We start from the raw sequence: 26,430 nt of genomic DNA, 5'->3' as shown, positions 1-26,430 counted from the left end.
GCAGAGGCCTCCTCCTCTAAACCACCTGGCCAGGGCCCGGAGGGAAGGACGCAGCTTCCACTCCTCACCCGAGTGCTGGCCGTTTCCCAAGACTCCACTTCCTCTTCAAACAACTCGAGGCAAGTGTGTGTAGACCTGCTTTTGTGAGGACACGGAGGCTAGGGGGTTGGGGGGGAATCTGCTTGCTGAGGGCACAGAGATGGTCTCAGGCCCAGGCCAGACCCTCTTTCTATCTGGTTTCTTACCAAAAAAACTTACAATAGCTCATTCTATTCCACCAATTCCTGAATCCCCATCATCTGCCGTAAGGACAGATCCTCATCTTAGTTTTCCACAGGAATCCCGTTATACAGAATAAAGACAGGACTCTGGCGCCAAAAGGGTGACCCTGCCATTGGTACCCACCTCCAGATATGCCAAGCAGTGGGCAGATAACGGAGGGTGGGCTGGCTGCCTTCAAGGCGGCCTCAACTCCTCTCTCCACACTGTCCTTGCAGACAACAGTAAGAGAGAGACCAACTTCCAGGGCTGCCCAGCTCACAGACAAGGTGGGGGTGGGGGGAGAAAGACCCTCACAGCCAGGGTGGGCCTGAGCCACCGCTGACCCCCAGTGGTCCCCGTGAGAACTGCAGCAGCCCCACAGGGCCCTGAAGCAGGAGCTGGGCGGGGGCCTGACCAGGATGTCCATCAGACCAAGCAGCTTTGCCATGCAGTCCTCCTAAACGACTCTTTCCTTCATGCACTTAAACAAGATCCAACAAGAGGTTCCTTGGTTGTTGTTTTTCCAAAGTCTCTATTTTTTTAAGGGACGTGCTATGCTGCCCAGGAGACCAGGGCAAGGTCCGAGGGGCTGGAAGGGGAAGAGGCAGAGGGCTCTGCAGGTACGTGACCAGACTCCCAGGTCTCTCCCTGCCTGGCCAAGTGAGGAGACGTTTAACCACAGCCAGAAAGGCTCCTAGTTTTTCCGGGGTGGGACTCTCAGGCTGGGAGAGATCCCTGATGCCGCCGTAGCACCTCTGATCGCCAGAGTGCAAAAGGGAACCACAGCAAGCCGTGTGTCCTTAAGCAAACAACAAAGGGATAAAGCCCATTAGCAGAATAAATATTTCAAGCACCAGAGCCAAGCACTGAATGGTTTTCTAGCTCTGAGCACAAGGGCAGGTTAGAATGTCAAACTCACGCTGTTGTAAGGCTGAGCGTGCCACCTGCTGCCGTGGGGACCATGAGGCCTGGTGAGAGCTGGGAGCCCTGAGGTGGAGGCCACCCCTGCCGGAGCCCTGACAGCTGCACCCGGATGTCGGGGCCCTGAGCCGAGGAAGATGCCCGAGGGAGCCAGCACTCCGGATTTTACCAGGAGACGTGGACCTGCGCTGGCTGCTCGCCAGGTCCCCTGGCTGAGAGGGGAGTTAGAGGAGCAGAAAGCAGCTCGAAAACAGACAGGACTCGGCCTCTCTGTGGCCTCAGGGAAACAGGGACAGTGAGCAGCAGAGAGCAGGCCTGAGGCTGCGGGAAAACCCAGCCGGGGGTCTGCCTGCAGTTCACGCCCAGTCACACCCAATTAGCCAAGCGAATCCCCTCACCGGCCCATTCAACATTGGATGCTGAGGATGGGCCAGCCAAGCCCAGAACTCAGTAAGAAAATGTCAGCCAAAAAGCTGTTGGAAAGAGGGAGGGAGCAAGTGGACATTTAAAATGCCTAGACACCCAAGTGCGTCTTATTCCAGGGCAGCACAATGGGTATCAAGAGCTGGAAGGATGCTCAGAAATCTCCCTGCCCAACCTCCGTTGTGCTCTGCTGAGGAAACTGAGGCCCAGAGACGGGGGCAGTATGTGGTGTCCCCGAGTCCCCAGGCCAGGCCCAGACAGAGCTCCAGAGGTTTGGCTGGGTTCTCCAACTCTGACTGCGGGTCTCAGCCGGGCCCTTTGGAATGAACCCTGGAGAGACGGGGAGAAGGTGGGGGACAATAGATGACTGCCAGACAGACAGGGGGAAGCAAGGAGGCCTAGGGGGCAGCTACGAGAAGGGGGGAAGCAAGGAGGCCTAGGGGGCAGCTACGAGAAGGGGGGAAGCAAGGAGGCCTAGGGGGCAGCTACGAGAAGGGGGGAAGCAAGGAGGCCTAGGGGGCAGCTACGAGAAGGGGGCACTGGGGCCAAGGTCACAAGCGTCAGCAGCCGGGGGGGCGGGGGGGCCCAGAGACAAGCTAAAGTGCCTCCCGGGGAGTTCTGTAATAATGGGCCCAGGAAAAGGGCGTATGTTTTTGTTACAAAAGCAATAAAGTCAATTTTTTACTTAAAAATTAAAAGGGGTCCCTTTCTCAGCCACTTGAAAACAGAGGAAGACAGAAAGAACAGACTATAATGATCCATTAAAGCGTCTCCCTCGTGCTCTTGAAATGCCATGCAGGTCCCCGGCTTTGGACCCTGGCTTGGTGGGCTTTGTTACTTAGGGGACAGGGTGCCTCTGAGCCCCTCCCCTCCCTCCTCAGCGTCTCCGTTTCCTTGTGGACAAACAGCAGTTAGGACATGGAAACGAAATGCAGTTAAGTGAAGGCACTCAGCAGGATGCTGGGCAAACCACAGGCGCTCAACAAATGCCGACTAGAACCCATCGGAGTGTGACCAATGCCCCCGCCCCACGCACCCGGCCCAGTGAGCCCTACCTGGCGCTCTCGGGCCTGTGCTCGGGCTCCGTGGGCACTGGCGGCCGGCCTATGTCCAGGTGCTGCTCTAGCACCTGCTGCCGGAACTCCGACACCTGCGACTGCCGGTCCTCCTTCTCCTGCCGCAGCCGCCGCTGCCGCGCCACCCACTTCTCCTCCTCGTTGGTGCGCTGGATGAGCAGGGCCGTGGCGGCGCTGCTGCCCGGCAGAGAGAAGATGCCGTGGTTGGAGAGAAGGCTGGGCATAGTGTGATGGGGGGCGGGTGCCGGGTGCAAGGGGTGCTGCACAGGCTTGGGCGCCTGCAGGCCCGCGTCCTTCAGCTTCTCTGTGGGAGGAGAGAGGCCGTCACATCACAGCAGGATCCCGCACGCCAGGCCCAGGGGGCTCCTGCCTCTTTCTCTCTTGAACCTGACTGCCCAGGACCGAGACAACCAGAAAGGGCCTCGCGGATGCTTTGGGGAAGCATGCCTTGTCCCAAGGGAAGCGTGGCCGCTGGCACGCGCTGCTCCCACCCAGCCCAGGGCCAACCGGCCTGAAGCGGGGTGCTGGCAGGCACACGCTGGCTCACCAGAGCAGACGGCCAGTTTATAAATCATGCAAGCCGGTTGTTAAGTAAGCCCTTATTGGAAGTTAGATACATATGCATTTATGAAATAAAACGTTAAACCAGCCATGGGGGAGTCTACACCATGGAGGTGGCAGAAGCTACAGAATCAGGCCTGCCCCTTGGAGAGCTGACTGTCAGAACCTGCCAGCTCACCCCTGCAGCCAGGCACCTCCGGGGGCCGAGGTCTGTCCGTCGGGCTCATCACCCTGCATACCTGCTCGGGTTGGGGTCAGCTGCTCCGCAGACTTGACCCGCTCCTCGGAGGCGTGGCCACGCAGCCCGTGCAGCTCAGCCACAGGCAGGAAGGCCGGCTCCAGCGCCTTGGCGGCCAGCAGCTCCTTCTCCCGGGCCCGCTGCTCCCGCTGGCGCTCCAGCTCCCTCTCCCGCTCCTTCTCGCGCTCGCGTTCCAGCTCTTTCTCCCGCTCGCGCTCCTTCTCCCGCTCCCGCTCGCGCTCCTTCTCCCGCTCCCGGTCAGCTTCCCGTTCTCTTTCGCGCTCCCGCTCCCGCTCGCGCTCCCGCCGCAGCTCCTCGTCCATCTGCAGCCTGTGGGAGCGGAAAGGGAGCCTGAGCTCCACGGTGAAGGGGACCAGGACAGCCCACTGACAAGAATTCCCAGACGTGAGGAACGGACACCACGCCAAGGTTCCCACGGGAAACCCGGCATCCTATCCTGAGGAACGGTGGGCGTTAGACACCCAGTCTGTAGGACAAGCTGGGTACGAGCGCCCTAAGCCTCGCTGAGAGCGCCTGCCCGAAGGTGGTGAGCCCCACAGTCACCAAGAAGCATCAGCTGCCACCGTCCCCTTTGCAGGTGAGCAGAGTAAGGACCGGAGTGGCTGAGGAGCCACCTAGCCACAACGTGGCCAAGCCAGGCCCCGGTCTCGGGCTTTTCTCCGCTCTGCCATGGGGGCCGGGGCAGCCGAGGGCGCCGGCCTGGGACGTGACTTACCTCTCGGCGCTGAGGCTGGACATCCGCTCCGAGTGCAGTGCCGCCAGGGACGAGTGGGACAGCTCCGGGGGGTAGCGGACCCCGGAGAGGTGGAGATGCATGGCCGAGGGGTGCAGCGGAGGCAGGGAGCCGGGGGTGGGGATGGGGTAGAAGGGGGACCGCAGGGCGGACAGGCAGTAGGAGTCGTCCATCCTGTGCCAAGAAGACAGGCCAGTGAACACCAAAGTTAAAGGGAAAAAGGCTGATCCCGCAGCCTCCACAAAGGCCCAGCTGAGGCACATCCCCGGCCGGCCCCGAAGCCCCGCGCTGACAGAGGCCCCTGGAGGCCGACAGCCCGGGGCGCCAAGGCCCTGCCCGCCACCCAGAGGCTCGGCCAGGCCAGCACCTTCCTGGGTCCGACCAGAGGCCCAGGCGGGCGGCAGACCACGCGTCACTACTGCCCCGTCGGGCTCGGGCTGGGGCAGCTTCTACAGAGAGTGACCCCACATTCCCACTGGGAGGTACACAGCAGAGGGGCCCCTCTCTTCTCCATGAGACCTGGTGCTGTTTATCAGCAGTTCTGCCCGGGAGCCACCGACAGGCAGGAAGTGGGGACCCTGATGGCAGTGTGGACGGTTGGGGGGCTGCCCCAGGCTCTCACTGGGAGTCTGGGCCCCAGGACATGAGGAACACATTCCTGGCCAGGTTCCATTTTGCCACGAGCAGACCAGCCTGAACACGACTCAGTGGGGACCGTGGGGGGTGGGGGGGGGTCTCGGACAGCGCACCTGAAGGCCGGGTGGGGGAAGGGGTGCGGAGCCAGGTAGCTGGGGTGGTAGTAGGCGGCAGCAGTGGCAGGGTCCAGGCCGAGGGGAGGTAGGGAGGACATGCGGAGGTCCTCGGCGGTGTGGTAGGGCCGGAAGCTCCTCAGGTAGTCCTCGGTCACCGTGCTGGGGGGCACCACGTGGTGCACAGGCCGCTGGAGGCTGCAGCAGGGACAGAGCGGCGGCGATGAGCGGAAGGCCACTCCAGGCTGGGAAATGGGTCAGCCTCCCTGCCATCTCGCTCGGAAGGACGAGTCTCCGGGGACGGGTTCCAGCTCTCGCTAACGAGATGCCGGTGCTGGCAGGAGGCCCAGGGCACAGAGGTGGGCAGCCTGGCCCCTCGCCTGCCTGGCCCCTCGCTGTCCTCACCAGCAGGCACATGTCTGCTATCTGCAGCCCGGAGGCCCCTCTGTCCCAGGAACCAGGACAGGGTTTAGGCAGAATGGGAGAGCCAGCCATCATCTCAGCATGGAGATGGACAGCAGGCGCAGACAGGCTGCGGGCCCAGGGCTCAGCCACCATCTGGCGGCCCTCAGCCTCAGCTGGTGCAGGCTCCCGGCTCAGCCCCAGGGGCCCAGACCCTGAGCACTTGCAGGCACCCCAAACCCCCAATCTGCACTTACTTGAGTGGTGGGAATCGGGAGTCCTGCACCACCGAGCTGGGGGAGATGCCAAAGGGATAGGGGGTGCTGAGCAGGTGGGAGGGAATGGCCGGGCCCCCCGTCTTCTCCTGGGGAAGTGGGGGCTCCACGATGAGGCGTTCTCGACCGCTGCTGCTGCCCCGAGAGCTGGTGTCCTGGGGGCGAGAGAGCAGTGGGTCAGGGTTGGGGTGGGGCGGGTGAGGGAGGGCCCTCTACAAGGACCAGCCGGTCTTCCTGCAGACTCACAGGTAGTGGCTCTTTTAGAAATGTCCTTTCCTTGAGGTTTTCTACCCAAATCTGTGGTCCACGTGGTGTTGGAGGCAGAAGGGTGAGGAGGGAAAACACCCAATGAGGGACAGGTCTGCACGGAAACCGCCCTGGGGGGCCGTGCCCTCCTGGGTGCAATGGGGAAGGACTGCACCCAGTGTCCATGAGGGGACACGGCAGCGAGCAGGGGCTCCCCACCCCGCACAAACACCCACACTCTTCCGGCATGGATTTCCCACAAGGCCACATTTGCTCTGAGCCCCAACTTGAGGAGTTAGATGCACCTGGTCCCAGCACCCCGCTCTCCCAGGAACAGAAGCAGGGAGGGGGCCCTGCCCACTGATGTCAGATGCTCACAGGCATCCCCAGGGGCCAAGGCCTCGAGGTGCTGACGGCCGCGGGGCTGCATCACAGACACCTTGGCCCAAGGTGCCCACAGAGTGACTCAGCCTCAAGAAGATGGCGCTGCCCCGGAGATCAACACCCCGAGCTGCTCCCAGCCAGCCCCTGCGGTGGCCCTGGCACCAACCGGAACAGGCAGCTGCAGGGCCTGACTGGCCAGACCTGCCTGGGGACCCCTTCGCACACACCGAGGGGGGAGACAGCAATGGGCAGCACCCGCCTGCCCCAGACTCCCGGACGGAGAGAAGGTGGAGCCCCGGGACTGAGGGCTGGCCCGCGGCAGGAAGGGGGAGCAAGAGGCCTCTGCCAGGGCCAAGGGCGGGTGTGCCACGCCGCCACAGAGAGGGATGGTCCACATGCTTAGCCAGAGGTGTCGGCCCAGGAAACCACCCACCGAAGGTGCCGTCTTGTGGCTTCTGTGGCCGGAAGGCAGCGCGCAGCGAGCAGCCAGAGGCGCCCACGCGGGATCCGGGAGCAGCGCCCCGGAGGCTCCATCGCTGCGCCGCGCTCGGCTCCACCCCGCCTGCCCTGAGCTGCGGCCAGACTCCCGAGCCCGTTTCCTACCAGGCCTTCCTCCTCGTGGCCAGACCTGCACGACGTCAGGTCCGACCACGTTCACCGGCCCCACACCCACGGTGCTTCCACCCTGCCACAAAACGCCCAGCACCCGGACACGAGCGAGGCCACGACCCCCGGACTGTCTGGCTGAACTGGCCGGCGGAGGAGCATATCCGGGAACGACCACTGGACCGAGGGCCAGGCGCTGGGGCTGAGGCCTGACCCCCCAGGAGACCCTGGCCCCTGGTCCTCCAGCTGCTGCTCCCCCCGCCGTGCTGCCCGTCTTCATCCGATCAGGGGGTGGAGGTGTCAGAGCCCCCCGTTTATCTAACAACCCCCAGGCGGGTGGTGAGGGACGGATCCCCGCGGCTGTCCTCCACCTTCACCCTGGCCAACAGGGCACCGCGGGGCAGGCCCCTGACAGGGTGGCCGAGCTCAGGCGAAGGGCCCCCGCGCCCGTCAGGCCTATTCCCCAAACAGGCCGGGCCAGGAGCCGCCGTGCGCTCGGCCTCCGGAAGGCGCACGCGCGGTAATTAATTGACAGAGACAGGCTGCTGATTGGAATTCCTAATGAGCAGCAACATCTGCTCCCGTCCCTTGTGCGGCAGCGCCCTCCGCTCACGGCGCGGTCCTCCGGGTTCACGAACTCTGACGTGCCCTCCCCTCCCCAGAGGGTGCTCACGTGGTGGGTGTCAAGGAGAGGACACACGCCGGAACCGGTTTGGCTCAGTGGATAGAGCATCGGTCTGCGGACTGGAAGGTCCCGGGTTCGATTCCGGTCAAGGGCATGTACATTGGTTGCGGGCACATCCCCTGGTGGGGGGTGTGCAGGAGGCAGCTGGTCGATGTCTCTCTCTCATCGATGTTTCTAGCTCTCTATCCCTCTCCCTTCCTCTCTGTGAAAAATCAATAAAATATATTAAAAAAAAAAAAAAAAAAAGAATTGGAAAAAAAAAAAAAAAAAAAAGGAGAGGACACACACGCTCCAGGGCCCCGGGCCAGTGGGAGCCCACAGCTCCTGCCTCCCAGTGTTCCATACAGGGCTGGCACCTGGTCTCGGGGTCCTCCAGTTGCCTTTGTGGACAGTAGGGGAGCTCCCGGGTCACCTGAGATGGCTTCTGTCTGGTCCTGGACGACCCTTTATAGAACTGCCCCGTGCCTCAGTTTCCCCATCTGTCAACTGTGCCAGCTGCAGTGCCAGCTCCTAGAGCAGCAAGGATGGTGCCCAGGTATAGACAGGACATGGGCGAAGTATGGGGTCTTGGGGGGGAGGGGGAGGCGCACACAGCACTGCACCACCAAGCCTAAAGGCACCCACTCCCAGCACTTGCGTCTACACGGAGGCTGCGGGATCGTCCCCAGGTTGGGGCTGGCTGGTTCCCCCTCCCACCCTCACCCTGCTGGGCACAGGGCCAGGCCAGCTTAAGTGCAAGCACCTGTCACGAGGAGGTACCACGTCCCTGCCCCAACCAGCTCCAGGGGTCCTGCCCTCCCTGGGGCCACCACGGAATAAAGCCCGCTTCTCCCCTCAGGGGACAAAGCCCCGCTGAAAGGCGGCTGGGCCAGATGGCACCTTGCCCCGGCCTGGCCGAGACAAACCAGGAGTTGGAGAGGCCAGGGGTGGAGGGGAAGGTGGCAGGCAGGGGGTTCAAGCAGGCCAGACCCACGTGCCTTCTGTCTGGCTGGTGCCCCGCTGAGCTTGTGACCGGCATCTGGGAATGAGGTCACCTGGCTTGGAGGGCGCACAAGGGCTGCCCAGGGTGTGATGGGTCCAGGCAGCAGTCCCCAAGCCACCCCAGGCACCCCAAGAGCGCCGCCTGGGCTCCCCCTGCGGTCCCCGGCAGCCAGGCACGCATCGAGGAGCATCTGTGGGCAGCTTTTATTTCTGCACCGCGGCGGCATGGCTGCGGGCGCAGCTGTAGCGATGAAAGAAAAGACGAATGAGGGGGAGGCAGGGAGGGAGGCAAATCCTTCATTCTCTGGTGATTAGAGAGGTTTCCAGTCAGACAGACAGGACATGCCCCGTTAGCTTTAAAATAGACGATTTTTCATTTCATCTGTCCTTTCCAAGCTCCGACAACCTGGGAAATCTGGGTGACCCCAGCGAAGAGGCCCGGAGCCCCTGACCCCCCACCATGCAGGAGGCCCCCCATGACTCCTGGCTACCACTTTAGGAAGCTGCCCCTCTCTCCGGCCCTCATGCCTCTCCCTGAGCCCCCTCCCCAGAAGGATTAAATTCTCCCTGAGCCTTTGTGCTGAGCTGATGAGCCATACATCAGCTGCTAATCCAGCTCCCTTCCTCCGCCCTCCCTGTGGCATTAGGGTTTCATTAACCGCCAGTGGCTGGAGCAGATCTACGGCCCGGCCCTCTCTCTGGGGTTAGCAAATGTTTCTGGGCGCGGAGCCGGGGAGGGGCCTGCAGCAGGGGCCTGTGGACAAGGCACCCTGGGTCCTGGTGGGGAGGGAAGATGCCCCTCTGGGTGGGAGCAAAGGGGACACCCGGGGCTGTGGCAGCCGTCACCAGCCAGGGACACAACAGGACGCAGAAACCACCGGGACCCGAGTGAGTTCGGGAAGAGGCGAGGAGCCGCAGCTGTTTGAGCCAGGTGGCTGGGCCGGAGGTCAAGGCTGCCCGCCAGGTGGCCGACAGGGAGACTCTGGGAAAGACCCCCCGTCCTCCCTCAAACCAGGACTAGGGGGCAGCGGTGGCTGCTCCGAACCCCTCTGGCCACGATCCGCCTCCCGGCCCTGCCCTGACCCTCCAGTCTCCAAACTGCGCACAGGGTGGAGCGAACAGGCAATACAGCACAGGGGGCTTTGAGGGGGGCAAGTGAGGGCCACACCCAGGGGTCCCAGGCCACAGCTGTTTCCATGGGTGCCTTGGGGACCTAGGTCAGGGCCTGCCTGGCGGGCACCACCCCCACCCTCCGGGGCAGAAAACAAGACGGAGCCTGATGACGCTGATGCCCACCCCCTCCCCGCAGAGCAGCGCTGGGACGGGCGAGGTGGGATTCCCCCTCCCCTCTGCTTTCTTCCTGGTTTAATTAGTATTTCCAAGCGGTGCCATCCCTCAGGGAGCTCGGCAGGAAAATCCGGGAGTGGCACAGTGACAGTGTTCTTAATTAGGAAGGGCTCCTCGGGCTGGGAGCACCAGGTGTGGGCGAGAGCAGGTGGGAGGGGCCTGCCCTGCGCCCCCAGCTCCGTCTGCACAGGCAGGTCACCTGGCAGCGGCCACACACAGGGACCCCAAGTGTTGGGAAGGGCCCCCTTGATGGGTGTCCACAGTTAGGACGGAAACATGAAAATGTGACGTGAAAACGTGGGCTGGCTTTTCCACTTCAATTCCTGGTTTGAGCAAAAAGTAATAATAGTAACTATTGTTTAGTAAGTGCCTGTGACATGCAAACACCATTTTAAGCACTTTGCCTGGGGTTACGGGTGGAATTATACTATGTCCCCCCACATTCATGTGGAAGCCCCAACCCCCAGGACCTCAGAGTGTGCCCGTAGTTGGAGGAGGCCTTTAGAGAGGCGGGGAAGTTAAATGAGGCATCAGGGTGGGCCCTGACCCAATGGGACTGGTGTCCTTGTAAGAAAGGATGAGGACACAGCCGTGCACAGAGGGAAGACCGGGCGAAGACACAGGGCGAAGACGCTGTCGACGGGCCAAGGAGAGGTCCCGGGAGAAACCAGCCCCCCAACAACCTGATCTCGGACTTCCAGCTCCAGAACCGCGGACACCGGGAAGCGCCCGTCCGTGGTGCTGGGTGACGGCAGCTGGAGGCAATCTCACTCACGAATGGACTTACTTTGCAGAGACCCTCCTGGTGGGTTCTGTCACCTCGTTTTGCAGAGAAGACAGAGGCCCAGGAGAGCATGGGTTTGGGAGGGAGGGATTTGAACCCCACAATCTAGTCCTCCCCAGTGGAAGGCCCCCGCCCCCACACCTGGGGCCTCTGGTCACACCCACCACACGCCCCGGGCACTTACCTGCCGGCTCTCGCTCCTCCAGACGCCATTGACGGTCTTGGTAGGGGCGATGGTCACCACGGGGGGCGTGCTGGGGACGCTGTGGCCCCCGGGGGGCACGATGATGGGGCCCATGGGCACGCGCTTGGGCGTGCTGGCAGGGGAGCTGTGATTGGTGGCTGGAGAGGACACGGGGGACGACTCACTGCTCAGTGAAGACCCTGCAAGAGAAGGACACAGAGCCTCAGCGGGGATTCAGCCAGCTCGGCGCTCGGCTCCTGCTTCCAGCCCCATCTCAGACCCAGACCGCATCTGAGAGCCACGAACAGTACCCAGACCCCCAGATTTTATCACCACTCGTGCCAGGCACCAGGCAGGCGAGGGCACACCTGTCCCACCACGGGCACTGTGCACGCAGCCGCCCAGAGCTTGGTCACGGGCTTGCATGGCTGTGCGCTCTGCTGGCCAGGGGTTAAAGCTGGCACCTGAAGGCCTCTCGTATGGATTCCGGGTGTCAGCCTTGCTCTGGGCGGATCTGGCGTGAAGGCTGCTGCTGACAGTCCCCAGTAGCGGCCTGGGGATGCCCATCTCACATCCGGACTCAAGGGGCAAACGCTGACCCCCTCCAAGGGTGTACAGTGGGGCACCTTCTGTCTCTACAAGCCCCGCTTGGGGCACCTGCGGCCGAGGCGGCGGTGGAAGCAGGTGTCAGCACCGACCTCGCCTTCCGGAAGGAGAAATCCCACCAGCTTCCAGGCATCCCCCCCGAATTGGTTCAGGACTTGTGTCGGTCCCAGGGACACGTCCCCACCACTGTATCTCCAGTGGCCACGCTCATGTTACCAAATAAAACCTCAGCGTAGAGGGCGGCCTACGGCTCGCGGGCTCTCAGACGATCGCAGCTGCCAAAGCATCACCGAGATGAAGGAATTACCGTGGTTCACTCCCTTCTGACCCAGAGGCCCGACCAGCCAGGCGCGGCCTCAGCGAAGTGACCGGGAGGCAGAGTGGCCTCAGAGAGGAGGCCCCACAGATAGACAGAGCTCGGCCCTGAGCAAGGTGCTCCCAGCCAGGCCTCTTCCGTGTGGCTCCTCCCTAGGATTGTGCGCAGCCTGCACAACGGTACGGGCAGCCCTATGGAGAGACACCCCGTCCAGCCAGACCTGCCCCCTCCCAGCCCACAGGCTGTGCCCCAAGAGCTGCCCAGCTCAGCCACCCTGGAACGATGCCAGGCCAGGAGCCCCCTCACTCCCAGCTCCCACCTGTCAGTGCCCGGCCAGATGGGCAGTGAGGAGTCACGTGGGGGATGCTGTCCCATTCTCCAGATGGACCAGGTAACCACGGCCCACACCCGAAAATTTGGCAACCCCCAGTTGCCTGGGCCAAGCCCCGGAACCGAGCACTGGGTTTAGACCCCAGCTCTGCCCCCCACCAGTGGGGGCAAGCACCCAGCCTCCTGGTCAGATGCCCTACCGCCAGGGGACGGCCAATAGGGCAGGACGGGAGAGGCCTCCGAGGTTCTGAAACAAGCTGGGGCTGACCCAGCGGCTCCCGGGGGCCGGTGGGCTGCCGTCCACTCTGACAGCCGATGGGGGGCAATCCTGGTGGTAAGGTGGGGAGGGTATGGCACCCGACCCTCACCAGGTTTGTGCAACTCTGGGAAACAGCCTGCCTCTCCTCAGGCTCTGTTATCTGCCCAGGACCTGGCCTGGCATCCTGCTCCTGGGTCTGTACCCGGCACAACAGGGCTGGCGTCCACCAAAGTGGTGTCAGGATCGAGCAGGCACAGCGGGCAGGAGGCAGCCAGCGCCTCAGGCACTGAGTGAGTCACAGCAACACCACCGAGTGAAGATGAAAAATGAGAAACGCAGCTACAGGGTCTGAATGCACTTGTACCTGCTGCCCCCCCACACCCCCCCCCCCCGGCAGAGAGGGGCAGGGCCTCACTGTTTCCAGCCTGTGGTTCACTCTGCAGATTCGTCTCACTGGACGCTTATGGTCTGTGCACTCTTCTGTAGGTATTCATCCTCCTATATAATAAAAGCCTAATATGCAAATCGACCGAACGGCAGAAAGACCAGTGGGACGACCGGTTGCTATGATGTGGCACCGACCACCAGGGGGCAGACGCTCAATGCAGGAGCTGCCCCCAGCCTGCAGGCCCCAGGCCAGCCAAGGCGGGTGCCAGCGAGGGGGTTCCCCGATCAACCCACCAGTCACCCCAGAGATTGACCCTGATCGCCAACCAGGCCTAGGGACCCTACCCGTGCATGAATTTCGTGCACTGGGCCTCTAGTATTTGGATAAGAAGCCCATTTTAAATTTTTGGAAAAAAAAAAATACTGGGTAGGGATCTTGCTCTTTAAAAAAGGAATTTCCATGGGATCTCTACCAGTCTCCTTTTTCTGGTTTGTGGCATCTTTATTGAGACATGACTCCCACACCAAAGAACTCCCCCATATCATGTGTGTGGATTCAGTGGTTTTTAGTACATTCACAACTGTGCATCCATTACCACAATCAATTCTAGAACGTTCTCTTCACCCCCAAAAGAAACTCGCTACCCACTGGCACTCTCCCCCCTCCCCCCAGATCTGCTCTCTGTCCCCATGGATTTACCTATTCTGGACATTTCATACGACACGCAGCCGTGTGCGCCGGCTTCTCTCACGCAGCGTGATGTCTTTATGGCTCACCCTGCTGCACCCTGTGTCAGGACTGCGTTCCTTTTCATGGCTGAATAATATTCCACCGCATGAAGGGACCCCGTTTTCTTGATCCACCATCACCAACGGACGGCTGGAGTGTCACCTTGTGAGCGGTGGTGATGTGACCACTGCTCATGAGGCCTCAGACACTTGGCTGCCCGAAGGACCTACTGTGCACGCTGGGCGACCCTGACTGAACTCTGCCTGTGAGTGGAGGGAGGGTGGCTATTCATGCTCTGGAGCCGAAAATGTCAAGAAATAAAACACACACACCAAGAGCCCCCACCCATCAAGGCTGCCGCTGCCCGGAGGCCCAGCTGGGGTCAAAGGCCAGGCAGACTGTTGTCCTGCAGGGCTTAGGGAAGATGAGACCAGACACCCAGAGCCCCATCCTGCACCAGCTTCCGGGCGTCATGGAGGGAGGCGCCTGCATTTCCCCTTGGGAGCGGGGAGCCCAGCGGGTTGTGGAACTGCCTGGGGAGACTCCGGGCCACGGGCCTCTGCCCCGCTCTCTTCCCTGCACACCACTTCCATCATTAGTCTCCGGATTAGCCTCCTTCCTAAGAATGAGGGAGCTGGGGGTGGGGGCACCTGGGAGGCCATCCACAATTAGTGCCTAATCCCTCGGGGCCGGGCTGTCAGTAGCCAGCCGAGCACGCCATCGATCCCTGACCACGCACCCGCCAATTAGCGCGCGGCCACCCGACCCTGTTCTCGAGGCGGCGGCGGCAGCGGCAGGGCCGTGATCGCTGTAATTAACTGGAGGCATGCGGCAGGAGTCAGCGGACGCATGCGGATTGGAGATGACAAGAGGCAGAGCGCTCCGTGTCACCTCTGTCGCCCGACTCCGAGGATTAGCGCCTCAGGCCGCCCGGGCACATGTAATTAACAGCTGAGACCCCAAAGATGCCACAAGGGGAGGGGAGTGAGGCCTGAAAATAAAACGGCAATACTGCAGCAGCCCTGTCAGCTCTCCTAGACGTGCACTGAACCAGCCACGCAAACAACTATTGAGCACCCACGGCATGCCCTTCACCAGGATCTCTGTCACCAAGGACCGCCCTGGCCTGGGACGCTGCAGGTGCAGAGGGCGAGGACTGGTCGCAGTCACACCAAACGGCCCTTGTCCACCCCAGGCCTGACCCTGCACTGAGTGAGGCTGCCTAGCTTGGGGGCGTGACAGAGAGCAGAGAAGACGACGGGGACCACCTGACGCTTTCTCTAAAAAAGGACCATTGGGACAGCGTCCTGAGAGGCACGGGGGCTGGCGGGCAGCACCGCAGGGACCGCTCGGGAGCCAGCAGGAGGCAGCTGCCACCGATTTGCAAGTGAGCAACAGAGCAGCGTGGTCCCTTCCAGCCGAGCTTTGCCCGAGTGCAGGCCTGACCTGAGACACAGAGCCAGGGCGGGAGGGAGCGGGGATCCTCTGTGCTCTGCGTACCTGCCCCTCCGCTCGCCCATTTCTGCGTCCGTTCTGGTCTCTGGGCCGACCTTCCGCAGTGAGAACTCTGTCAGGCCGTCCCGACCCTGGGGACATCGGGACTCTGGCTGCCACCGGTGGACCCTGGGCTGTGAGCCCTCGGCCCGGTGCGGGCAGCGTCCCCCCGGGAGACAGCCTCCCACAAGCCCCCCTCTCTCCAGGCTGCTCCTTCGCCGTCCCCACCCCCACCCAGGAGGGAGGAACCCTGGCCGGGTGGACTCATGCCATTTGGCCCCGGAAAGGGGTCTGGTCGTCCATCAGCCCTACCCCTTCACTTGTGAGGTCCCAAGGGGCTGTGGGACCCGAAGGCAGCTCCCACCGCAGGCAGCGGAGTGGGACGGAAACCGGACCGGACTGGCCCAGTGCTGGTTCTGCCTCCTTCCCCGGAAAGGTCCCCAAGGAAACGGGAACAGTGGACCCCGAATGAAAGTCCAGCCTGAGCCGGTGGGGAAGGGAGCGTGGGCTCAGGGAGAGGAAGTCCCCGTCGGAAGCACAGGGTAGTGGGAATGGGGTGGGAGCCCTCGGGACGCACAGCAGGCCTGGCCCAGAGGGGACAGCCGGGCACAGGACACGCCCACCTGCCACCTGGAGCTTCTCCACTGGGTGGGAGGGCGGGGAGGGGGACAGTCGGAGTCCCCACTCTACTCCATGGCCACCAGCACGCTCCTGCACCTGACTTATTGTCATGTGACCGTCACTAAACCCACATCAGCAAGGGTGAGATGCAGATCTCTATTACCTAATGCATTTCCAGGGGCCAATGACTTGCTGCTGAGCAGGACTGGGAAGGTCAGCAGGCTCCTGAATTGAGGGGCAATGCTGCTGTGTTAGGGTGCAGAAGAAGCCAAGAGGGGTACACCAAGGGAGGCAAGGGAAGCAGGGGCGAGGAGGCAGAGGGGCTTAGGGGGGCAGGGAAAGTCACTGTTGCATCATCATGGCCAGGGCAGGCCAACGCTCTTAATATCCAGAGCTGGTGCCACCCACCAGCCCACGGCTCCGGCCGCCTCCCCCAGCTCCCCCCGCCTGCCCTCCCGTCCGGCCCCGTGCTCGGCTCCCAGGCAGGCCTGCTGGCCCTTCCCAGGGCTGCGTTTTCCCCGGTGCCGCCTCCCTTGCCCACCTGCCTCCAGAACCCCAGCCCAGCAGACAGAGGAGAAGGGAGAGGCGCAGAGGGCGCCCCCGCCGGAGCTCACACCTGTGCAGGGACAGATGGGGCTGAAGACACCCACAGGGAGACGCCACCTCGCCAAGCCTGCCAGCCGCACGGCTGACACACACACGCGAGCGGCGAGAGTGCCAGGCGGAATCTCTCCTCCCCATTTGCTTTGTGGCAGCAGCACAGGAGAGCCCCCCCACCCCCCTCTCAGGCTGGCTGAGCGATGGGCACGCTGAGGCCGTCACAGCCCCCAACGCAAACAGCCTCCCTGGGACTCAGGGACCGGACCTTGGTTCCAGGCGGCTCCAGGGGCTCAATGGTAACCAGACCCGCCTGCAAAGCCAGGGACAAGACGAGGCAGGCAGCCAGCAGACACTGGGGAAGGGAGCTGGCTTGGGACCCAGTGTTCGGGGCTCTGGACCTGAACGAGAGCTAGAAATTCAAGTCCAGCTGCCACCATCGCCACCCCCGTCAACCTCCGTATGTCGAACCCAAAGCCAGCCGCGGTCGCTCGGTCCTTTCTCTCACCGGCGACAACAACGGTGCCCGTGCTCCGTGCAGATGCCAGCGGGTGAGGCCGCTCGCCCACCCCACAGGCTCAGGGCAGCAATGTCACGCGCCCGGCACGGACACGCTCTGCTGCCAGAAGCCATGGGACTTGGACGGGCCCGCATGGCTTCAGAGCCCACCCTTGCTGGCTCCACCTCGCCCAGCACCCGCCACAAAGAAGGGCCCCCCACCCCCCCGGGCCACGGCTGCCTGAGGAGAGCCCACCCCCACAGCCGAGCCCCAGGCACTCCCCATGGGCCGAGGCACCGTGTGCTGTGACCACCAGCCTCTGCAAGACGTGCAGGGACAGGAGTGGATGGGTTAGGATTGGCCTGATGGGTCCCCGGATGTGCACAGGCCCCGGGTGTCTCAAGCACCTTCCCCCAGTGGCCGAGGACGGCAGGCCCTCTGCTGTGCGGCCCCCCCCTTCTCAGCAGCCCGCGCTGCAGCCTCACGGGAGGTGCCGCAGCGGCGCGGAGGCGAGCAGATTGCCACACACAGCTTGTGAAAGCCACCCTGTCACGCTCCGGACGGCGGGGACACAGGCTACCAGACTCGCCCTCTGTGGGGTGCAGAGGGGAAGGGTCAGGCTGAGGAGGCTCCTAGGGCAGGGCGAGCAGCTATCAGACCCCAGCCAGGGCCAGGCAGGTCCAAAGGGTGAACAAAGTGTCTCGCACCCTCACTCAGCCGTTCAGCAAGCACCTCCAAGCCCGCGAGATGGTTGGGGACACCCAACATGCCCTGCAAGCCCTGGGGGAGGCTGAGAGGGGTCACGACCGGTGACAGGGGTCTTGGGACTCCTCGCCTGGGACTCATTCCAAGGCCTAAACTGGGGCTTCAGACACCTATGGGGGTGGAGGGGTGTGTGGTTTCTGTCCAGAAGAGGTTCTGGTAGGGGGACTGGCAAGGGGGGAGGCCAGCCCAAGGCTGGAACTGGCCTAGCAGCTTCCGAAGAGGAGGCAAGGCCGAGTGGCCCCCGGAGACCCGCTTTGGTGGGCCGGGTAATGAGGGGCGGGCTCCAGGAGCTGATGACACTCCTGGAGGCACTCCCCTTCCCAGGCCCCGCCCAGGGAGAGCCCTCAAGCCCCCGGCTGGGCGTCTGGAGGGGGCGGGGGCAAAGGGGATGGTGGTGGCATTAGCGGTGGGTGTGGGGGTGGCGGCAGCGGTCGGGGTAGAGAGGAACTGACGGCACTGGTGGCCCTCATTCACGGCACACAGCTGCTGTGCCTGGCGCTAGCGTGTTCCTGCTGAGACATCGAAACCGATGAGGTAGAGATGTTATCCTCATCCTGAGAAGACAGAAGCGCACAGAGGTAAGGTGACAGGGCCAGGGTCACACAGGCAGGACGTGAACCAGAATCCACTAATCGCCCGGTAGCGCCCGCCCCAGGGTGGTAAAGGGTCAGGCGGTCCAGGCGTAGCAGGCATCCGGCCCCTAGGGATGGACGCCGGCCACAGGGGACTGATCAGGCCGGTTTTGCTGCAATGAGAAGAATGCGCATTTGGGAGTCTCAGGAAAGATAAAGTTCCCCACTGAGGGCCGGCTCTCCGCAGCCTTTCTCCGGCCTTTCTCCGGGTTGAGCAGACAGAGCACAGATTACTGCCTCTGAACCGGACTTTTAAACCGCACCCTCGGGACACGCGAGGAAAGGCATCACTAGCCGGAGAGGCAGAGGGGACAGCTTGGTCCGTGGCTCAAAATAAGATGACACTTCCACAGCGGAGGAGGGGTGTGGAGAGGGTCAAAGGTGAACCGGATGCACTCCAGGCTGGGACAGGCGCTCGGGCAGCCTGTGGCCGACAAAGCCAAAGCCAGTCAGCTTTCCATGGGGCCTGCGGGGGTGGGGGCGGGCCAGGGCCTGTGCAGGTCTGGAAGCGGCTCTCGCTCCAGCACCTCTGCCTGAGGGGATGGTGCTGCTGGGAGTCGACCACGGGGTCCTGAGCCAACTCAGTCCCCAGATGCTGAGATGCCCGCACTTCCGGGAATATGAGGACCCTTCACCCCACTGTCCAGGCCGACTCCCTCCCCCCCCCCCCCGCCCCGCCCCGCCCCCTGAGACATGAGGCCTGGCCTGGCGGGAGAAACAGCAGGTGGCAGTGTCCTGGGGCAGCATGTAGCCAGTGCTTAACCAACATCCCTGCTGTGACTAAGGAGGGGAGAGCCCTGGACGGTGCCCCTTCCTGTGCCCGGGAACAGGGGTGCGTGCCACCCAGCCCAGGGCGTCCGGTCACGGGAAGGGATGAAGCCCTGCACTGCGACGCCGCACCACGGAGGGGCTGGAGGCAGCGAATGGCTGTGCCCCCACAGAGGTAACACCCAGTAGAGCACCCCCATGCGGAGCGGCGGCCATTAGGTCCCGGGGCTCTTTTAGGGGTGATGGAAATGTGCTGGGACGAGTGGTGATGGTTACAGAACTCTGAATGCACTAAAAATCACGAGCTCTACCCCTCTAATGGGTGACATTTATCTTAGAAAATTAACAAGTCTAACCCCTCGCCCATTGCCAAGCCTGTCAAGAATCCGGTTAGGGAGGAGAGGCAGAGCAGGGGAGCTGGGACACGCTGCGCCCTGCACCCCCGTGCCTCGCTGCCCCCAGGCTTCCAGAAGCTGCCCCCTCTTTTCCCCCACACCCTCCGGGGAGGCACGGACTACTGAGCGCTCCCCTGAACCACTGCAGGGGGGCAAAGGGGCCTCCTTCCCTACTGAGATCACCGCCCAGGCCTGTGGTCCTCACCCAGCTCTCCAGACACCGGGAAAGCCAGCCGCAGCCGCCGCAGCAAGGGGCACAGCGGCGGGACCTCCGCTTACGACCTGACCTCTCTGGCCTCAGCTTCTCCAGCTGCACCACGGACCAACTTGGGCCGCCAGCCAATTCTGCAGCTAGAGACGGCAAGGTCAGAGCAAGGGGGACGCAGTGAGAAAAATGGGAGCAGGCATGGGGTGTGGCCCAGAGGAGGTACCACAGGGTAACTAAGCATCTCGCTTCTTTAAATCAAGGCCCCGACCAGGGCTGACCAGATGGAGAAGCGCAAACTGAGCTCACTGACTGCCGTGGCTTCGAGCGCGCACACTTTGCTCGTGGCCGCCACAACCAGGCACAAGGTGACGAGGCCCAGGCACACACACAGCAAAACTCGAGGACCAGAGCATCCTAGGGTCCAAATACTGCTCCAGGGCCCACAGATGCTGGGCCCCACCCAAACGTCAGCTTTCTCAGCAGCCCCGGGGGAGTAACCTCAGTAAGCCAGGGGCAGACACCACGCTTTGACAATGGGAAGAGCTCAGGCCAGCGTGGGTCAGCCTTCTGCTCCCTCTCTGACACTTCCCAGGGCGTCGCTCAAAACACCCTGGCTGTGGCCACGGAGCCTGACCCCCGTCAGCAGCACACTTTGTTCCCAGCCAGCGAGGCCCAGCAGCCTCTAGCACAGCGGCTGCCTCCTGGGCCACCACGCACGCCAGACGCTGGGCCAGCCTGGGGCCTTGGCGAGGAGCCAAAGCGCCATTGAGGCAGCTCCTGCTCCCTGCCCCCGGCCTCCACGTGGGCCCACATCTGCAGGCCTCTCCACCACCTGCCCTGGCAAGGAGGGACGTGTGCCCTTCCATTGCCATATCCTCTGCAGATGTGGGGTGTCACTCTAGGACTCGAGCCCAGCGGGCCGGGAGCGGACACAGCTGCTTGCTGCAGCCCTGACACTCGGGGTGACTCAGCCCAGGCGGGACCAGCATCCTCCCACATGCTGCTTTGAAAGCCACGCCAGCCGTTTCTTTGTCTTCTGGAACGCTCTTAAGAGAAGACAGCCAAAGCAGGGAGCTGCTGGGCAAATTCTGCCCCAGAGGCTTCTCCCTGGCTGCGAGGAGACCCCGAGCCTCAATCCTAGCTACGTGCGCGGCTCCCCGGGCGCCCTGTAGCCTGCCCGGCTGTCTGGTCTGGGGTCTCAGCGGGTGCAGGCAGAGAGCTCAGCTCGCTGCCTCCTCTGGGCACCTGCTCTTCAGCTGGGTGGTGCACCGTGACCCCAGGCAGCCAGGCGGCTTGACACTGATGCTGTCATGGCCTGCAGCCTGTCGCTCAGAAGTGGCCGTGGAGGGTAAGGGGGCGTTGTGCATGCGGCGACGTGGATGGTCTGCTGGCAGCTACTCTGCCCAAGTGGACGGAGCAGCCCTCAGCAAGTGGACATGAAAGCTGGCCCCAGGTCCTCCCTCCTGGGCCAGCGCCACCCTGCCCATCAAGTCTAAGCTCCTTCCCCTCACACTTCCTCCTCCATCCCCAATCCCGGTAGTACAAGGGGCTGGGAGGAGACGAGATCTCAGAATTGGGAGAACCCCCAGCAAACCCAGGCCAGGGCAGATGTCTGTTCCACTGAGCCGAGGCCACAGAGCCCATAGCACTGACACAGCTCCTTCCTGCACACGTGTTTCCTGGGCGCCCCCGAGGGCCCTGGAACCCAGATGCCAAGGCTTGGGCCTCTGGGGCGAGGCAGACGACAGGCAGAGGCACCCAGAGTAGCCACTTTCTCTGCCCCAGATGTGGGCCCCCCTCCTCCTAGCAGGAAGTCCAGAGGGTGTCTAAGAGGCCTGCCCCAGAATCCGCATGGGCCCAGGGCTCCTGGCAGCTCGGTGGGAACCGCCCCCACCCCCGCTCGTTGAACCAGCTGCCCTTGACCAGAACTAACGCGGGCAAGCAGGACGCTCATCCTGAGGAGTGCCCGAAGCCAGAGGCACAGACAGCCTCAGGGTTCAAACAAGAAGAGTGAGGCTCAGAGAGGGTCAGCGTTTGCCAACGTCACACGGCACGTCACTGCCCAGAAGACACCAGGAGTTAGGGCTCTGGACCCCTAGGCGACACCAACCCTGTCCATGCCCCCAGCATCCCAGCTTCAGTGAGCTGGGAGCTGCCCCAGAAGCCCTGTTCCAGGGTCATTCAGGTTTGCAGAGCCTGCTCCCTGACACCCTGGAAGTGGGTATCAGAGCCTGGAGCCACATGGCTCTCCAGGGAATAGGTGAGCTGGGGAGTGGGCTCCCAGGGGCTCCAGGGAGGCGGGTCAGGGCTCAGCACTCCCCTGAGGCCACTCAGGGCTCCGGTGGCCCAAGCCGGGTGCACATCCCACCGCTGACACCCCCACGGTGGCTCCCTGAGCCAAGGAGGGACAGAGGCAGGGACAGAGCGAAAGCAGAAGCCAAGCAGAGGTGCCCACGGCTGGGTGGCTCGCTGGCCGGGCAGGGGTCCGGGAGGCCTGCAGCTCCTTGTGCTGCTCCCAGCAGACAGAACCAGCACGAGGAAACCAAGAGTGGCCTGGAGCCCTGGCTCCCGCTCGTGGGACCAGCAGCTTCCCGGGCCGCCCCTGGAGCGGGGCGGTCTGGCAGGAAGGCACGGGGGGCTCCTCTCCCTCCCTCGGCCGTGGCCGGGCGTGCGCCTCTTACCTCTGGGCTCCTCTGCCTGTTTGGCGAGCTTGCGCAGCGCAGCGGCAAAGCTGGAAGACGGCGCGGCCTGGGCCGACAGCGCACTGCTGGTGGCGGGGCTGCCGCTGGGCACCAGGGCGCCATTGAGCGGCGAGGGGGTGAGGGGGTTGACGGTGGCGGTGGTCCTGGTCGCGGTGGAAAGCATTCCTAGTGAAGGGGACTTGGGCTCATGGCTCATGCCTGAAACAGGAAGAGAAGAACCAGAGGTCACCCAGAGAGCAGGAGGCCAGCACCAGAGCGGGGTCCGGGGCTCAAGGGTCTGGCCAGCAGGCGGCATGCAGGGAGCAGGAGCAGCCTGGGTGGCCCCAGAGGATAGGCAGGCAAAGCAGACAGAGCCAGCGCTGCAGAGAGAAGGGGCCGCGAGTCCAGCCAGTGGCCCCGAGGGTCCAGGGACACCCCCGCCCTCCTGGATCCATAATCACAGAACAAGGTATGCGCCCGGGACCCCAATGGCTCGACCTGCACAATCCTACCACCTCTCCAGTGCCACTGGGCAGGCCTGGGAGAATGTGACAGCATCAGAAACCATCCCTGACCAGGCCTGGGGGAGGGAGACTGAGGCAAGGGGCGGGGCCAGCCAAACTAGCAGTGATAATGAAGACACGGTTCACCTTCCTGCCAGGCCTCTGGCACAGCTGGGGAGGCTGGCACTGTTACCGTCCCCGTTTTAGAAAAATGGAAACAGAGGCTCAGACAGTGCAGACCCAGTATCTGACTGAGCATGGGGACCCCAAAGAGGCAGGCCCCCAAGACCAGCGCACCCACTTCCCCTGAACACACATCCCAGAGAGCCAGGCCATGCTGGTGCCATCGGTCCCCTGCTGGGCAGGGACAAAATCTTGGGGGCACGGGCCGGGTGCACGGAGGTGGCGGGTGGCCTGGAGGCCTTCTCTGTCGCCACCATGCCCTCCCGAGTCCCAAAGCCACCCAGGGGTCCTGAATGGTCTCCAGCTGAGGAGGTGCCTCTGAGAACAGCCTGTGGAGGATAGGCCGCGTCAGCGGTGGAGGGAGAAGTGGGGGACAGAACACAGTGTCCGGACCCCGCCGAGCTCCCTCAGCACAAGATTCGGAACGGCAGATCTAACCGGCATCGGTGGGGAAACCCCCTCCCCACGGGGGGCCAGGGTCAGGCCACGCTGGCCAAGGAGCTGCCACCACCAGGGTGACCTCAAACGCCACGCGGGAGGACTTGGCCACCTAATCACAGCCCAGCCATTCAAGTGTCAGCAAGGAGGCGGAGCCTCCCCCTGCCCTGCACGCCCCATCAATCAGGCCCAGCTCCGTCTTGGGCGGGAGAGGACGCCATAAATAAGTTCTCCGTGAACATTTCCTGCCTCTGGGGCCACCTGCCCAGGCCCAGGCCCTGCTCCCTCACTGCGGTGCAGTTCCAGGGGAGTAAATCAAGGCCGGCGGCCTCGGAGCTGGCAGGGGCAACAGGTCACGCGCAGGAAGGAGCCAATGACCTTACAACCCCAGACAGAGGCCTGGGAAGGCCGCGGGGCCGTCCGGGGAGGGGGTCCTTGGAGTCATGGGCGTGGGGGTGGGGCAAGCACAAGCACAGAACACCCAAGAACACAACAGGGCAGGAGCGTGGGAGTGGGAGCAAGGCCCACCCCAGGCGGTGACCCCCACCCAGGCCCACCTCACCTCTGCAGGGTTCTGTGTCAAGTCTACACGGGTCTGATTGGAACCGTGCGGCCAGCTGAGCACAGCCCACCTACTTCCCCGGAACATACGCCCCAGCCCTGGGTCCCAGAGAGCCCGGCCATGCTGGAGCCATCAGGCCCTGCTGGGCAGGAAAAATATCTCGGGGGGCGGGGGGCCGGGTGCATGGCGGTGGCAGCGGGGTGGGGGAAGCAGCTGACGCATAAAAGACAATATTGAGGCAGGCGCAAGCTCGAGGGAACACCATTCTTTCGGGTGAGGGCTTGTACCTCGGGAACAAAGGACCCCCTCAAGAGCCCCTGCGCCCACAGCCAGCAGGCTGGCCTCCCAGCTGCCGGCGGGTCACGTGGGCGGCGGTGCCCACGGCAGCAGCCCCGGAGCGGCCCAGGCACCGACCCGCGGCTGACCCCTGGAGTCCTCCTCTTTCTGGAAGGGCGGGGGCGGGTGGGGAGAGGGAGCCACACGTCCAGTCACCTCGAACCCGGCAGAGAAACCCCAGAACCAGGGTCCCGGGCCCTAGCGGCCTGATGGCCAGAAAGCACAGGTTCTGACAAGAGTCCCTTCTCAGCCGGCCCGGCGCCCAGCCAGCCGCTCCAGGACCAGGGAGCACAGGGACAACGTGCTCCGGAAGCTTGGCCCCAAGGCTGCCTTCGGCGCCTCCCCTCCCCATGGCCGGCAGGGACAGAGGATGGGAGGTGCGGCCAAGGCCACGCGTCAGCAGAAAGCAGGGGCCTGGAGGTAAGGGCTCGGCACTGACTCAGCGGCCAGGCGCCGGGGGCTCTAACCTGGCCCTGCAGCCCTTAGGCAAGTCCCTTCACCTCTCTGAGCCTCAATCCCCTGGTCTGTAACGTGGAGATAAGGAGAAAGTCCACCTCATTGAGGTTAGTCCCGGAGGGAGTCCAGGAGCGAATTTACGTGCTGGGCTTCAGAGCAGGGCAGGCACACACCAAAGATCACTTGTTATTATACAGCCCATCCGGCCAACTGGGGCAAAAACCCTGCTCCTAGGTCCGGACGGGTGAGGGGTCTGGCCAAGGCCACACAGGTCAGGCTCAGCAAACCAGGACAGAGGCTGCCTACTGCCCCACCGGGGGCTTCGAGGGGGAGAGGCGAGGCGGTGTCAGAAGTCTACGCACTGCTTGGGGTGGGGGTACCCCAACGCTGCCCCTCCTCCTGCTGCTGCCTTCCCCAGGCCTTGGGGACAGCCAGGCCCAGCCTGGCATGCAGGCCTCGGGCAGAGGGCCAGGTCCATGACCCTGAGCGGGCAGCAGCGGCAGCTGGTGAAGGCTGACACCCAGGACACCAGGGACTAGAGCTCTTGTCCTGCTGCCCACAGGGGACACCAAGGATGTGTCCCCACCCACAAGAGCTGATGTGGGCAGTCCACAAGTCCTCAGGGTCCTGCTTAGCACCCACACTCAATGCATGCATCAATTGGGGGGTTGTCTACAGATGCTAAGTGGCGTAAGATGGAGGCCTGCCTCTCTGGGGCCCCAGGCAGGGCTTTGAGTTCACCAGGCCTCACAAGGAGCTCAGAGGGTGGGTCAGTACAAGGGCCGCCTGGCAGATGAGGTGTGTGAGGAGGGACCCCAGGGCTCCCTCACCCAGGGGGCATCTAAGCAATCCTCAGAGGTCACACAGGTCCTCCAGTCCCCTCTCAGGAGAGCCCGGGAGAGGCCGCAGCGGCAGAGCCACCACTTACTACGCCCCCCCCCCCCCCCCCCCCGTGCCCACTCCTCACGGCCTCAGGATCGCCCAGAGGCCAGCAGCGGGCACGTGGGGAAATTAAAGCCAGGAGCTGTTTGAACACTGGTTAAGGCCATGCAGACGGTTCAAAGCCACACAGTTAAGCAGCACAAATAGGACTTGAACCCCGTTTCATGGGCTCAGACACAGCATTCTAACCACTCATGACACCACCTGCCCAGTCTGAGACCTAACCATGACGTCCGACCAAAGGCGTAAACACGCACAGTGAGCTAAAGTATTTTTTTTTACCACAGTAGCCCGCCTGATAGTTTCGCTTTCTGAGGTTTCAGTTACCTCCGATCACTTGAGCTGAGGGCGGTCAGCTGCCGTGCTGTGAGGATGCTCAAGCAGCCTGCTGAGAATCCGTGTTTCAGAGAGCCATGCCCTCCCGTCAGTAGCTGTGCAAGGTGCCATCCTGGCAGCTGCTCCTCCAGCCCCTGTCAAGCCTCCAGATGAGACAAAAGCCCAGGCAGCAGCTCGATGACAGCCTCATTGCAGACTGAGCCAGACGCGCCAGCCGAGCTGCTCCCGAGTCCCTGACTGTCTTTTAAGTTTGGGATAGTTTGTTGTGCAGCATCACAGAGTGTCACTGCCTACTTGTCTCATCAAGACCCACCCTCTCAACCTGTCCTTATCTCCCTTCTTTCTTGAAGCCCAAGAAGTTCAACCACCTGATTGTCTAACCATTATGCTGTGTATCTGAAGCTAAAATAAAATAATATTGAGTATCAGCTGTAATGGAAAAAGAGTTCAACCATTGGCAAAGAATTACTATGTGCCTTTACCCACAGAGTCCTGTCTGATGCCATCAA

At 63.0% G+C, this 26,430-nt stretch overlaps 1 protein-coding gene across 12 annotated transcripts in view; it reads right to left on the bottom strand.

The window, feature by feature from the left end:
* The window catches only part of GSE1 (Gse1 coiled-coil protein), a 420,008-nt gene that overhangs the window by 15,512 nt on the left and 378,066 nt on the right, over positions 1–26,430 (bottom strand). For 8 of the 12 annotated variants that reach the window (XM_079799736.1, XM_079799732.1, XM_079799743.1 and 5 more), the window contains 7 exons: positions 22,166–22,384; positions 10,878–11,077; positions 5,643–5,815; positions 4,984–5,181; positions 4,217–4,408; positions 3,482–3,810; positions 2,661–2,985 (listed from right to left, as the gene is read on the bottom strand). In XM_079799736.1, coding sequence (XP_079655862.1) covers positions 2,661–2,985; positions 3,482–3,810; positions 4,217–4,408; positions 4,984–5,181; positions 5,643–5,815; positions 10,878–11,077; positions 22,166–22,384 — 1,636 coding nt within the window. The remainder of the gene's footprint in view (positions 1–2,660; positions 2,986–3,481; positions 3,811–4,216; positions 4,409–4,983; positions 5,182–5,642; positions 5,816–10,877; positions 11,078–22,165; positions 22,385–26,430) is intronic. The other 4 variants (XM_079799737.1, XM_079799733.1, XM_079799734.1 and 1 more) reach the window with 1 other exon arrangement.

Source organism: Cnephaeus nilssonii, assembly GCF_951640355.1.
Source record: "Cnephaeus nilssonii genome assembly, chromosome: 20".
NCBI classification, from domain to species: domain Eukaryota; kingdom Metazoa; phylum Chordata; class Mammalia; order Chiroptera; family Vespertilionidae; genus Cnephaeus; species Cnephaeus nilssonii.
Note: the sequence above shows the minus strand (reverse complement) of the source record. Positions and strands in the feature narration are given on the sequence as shown.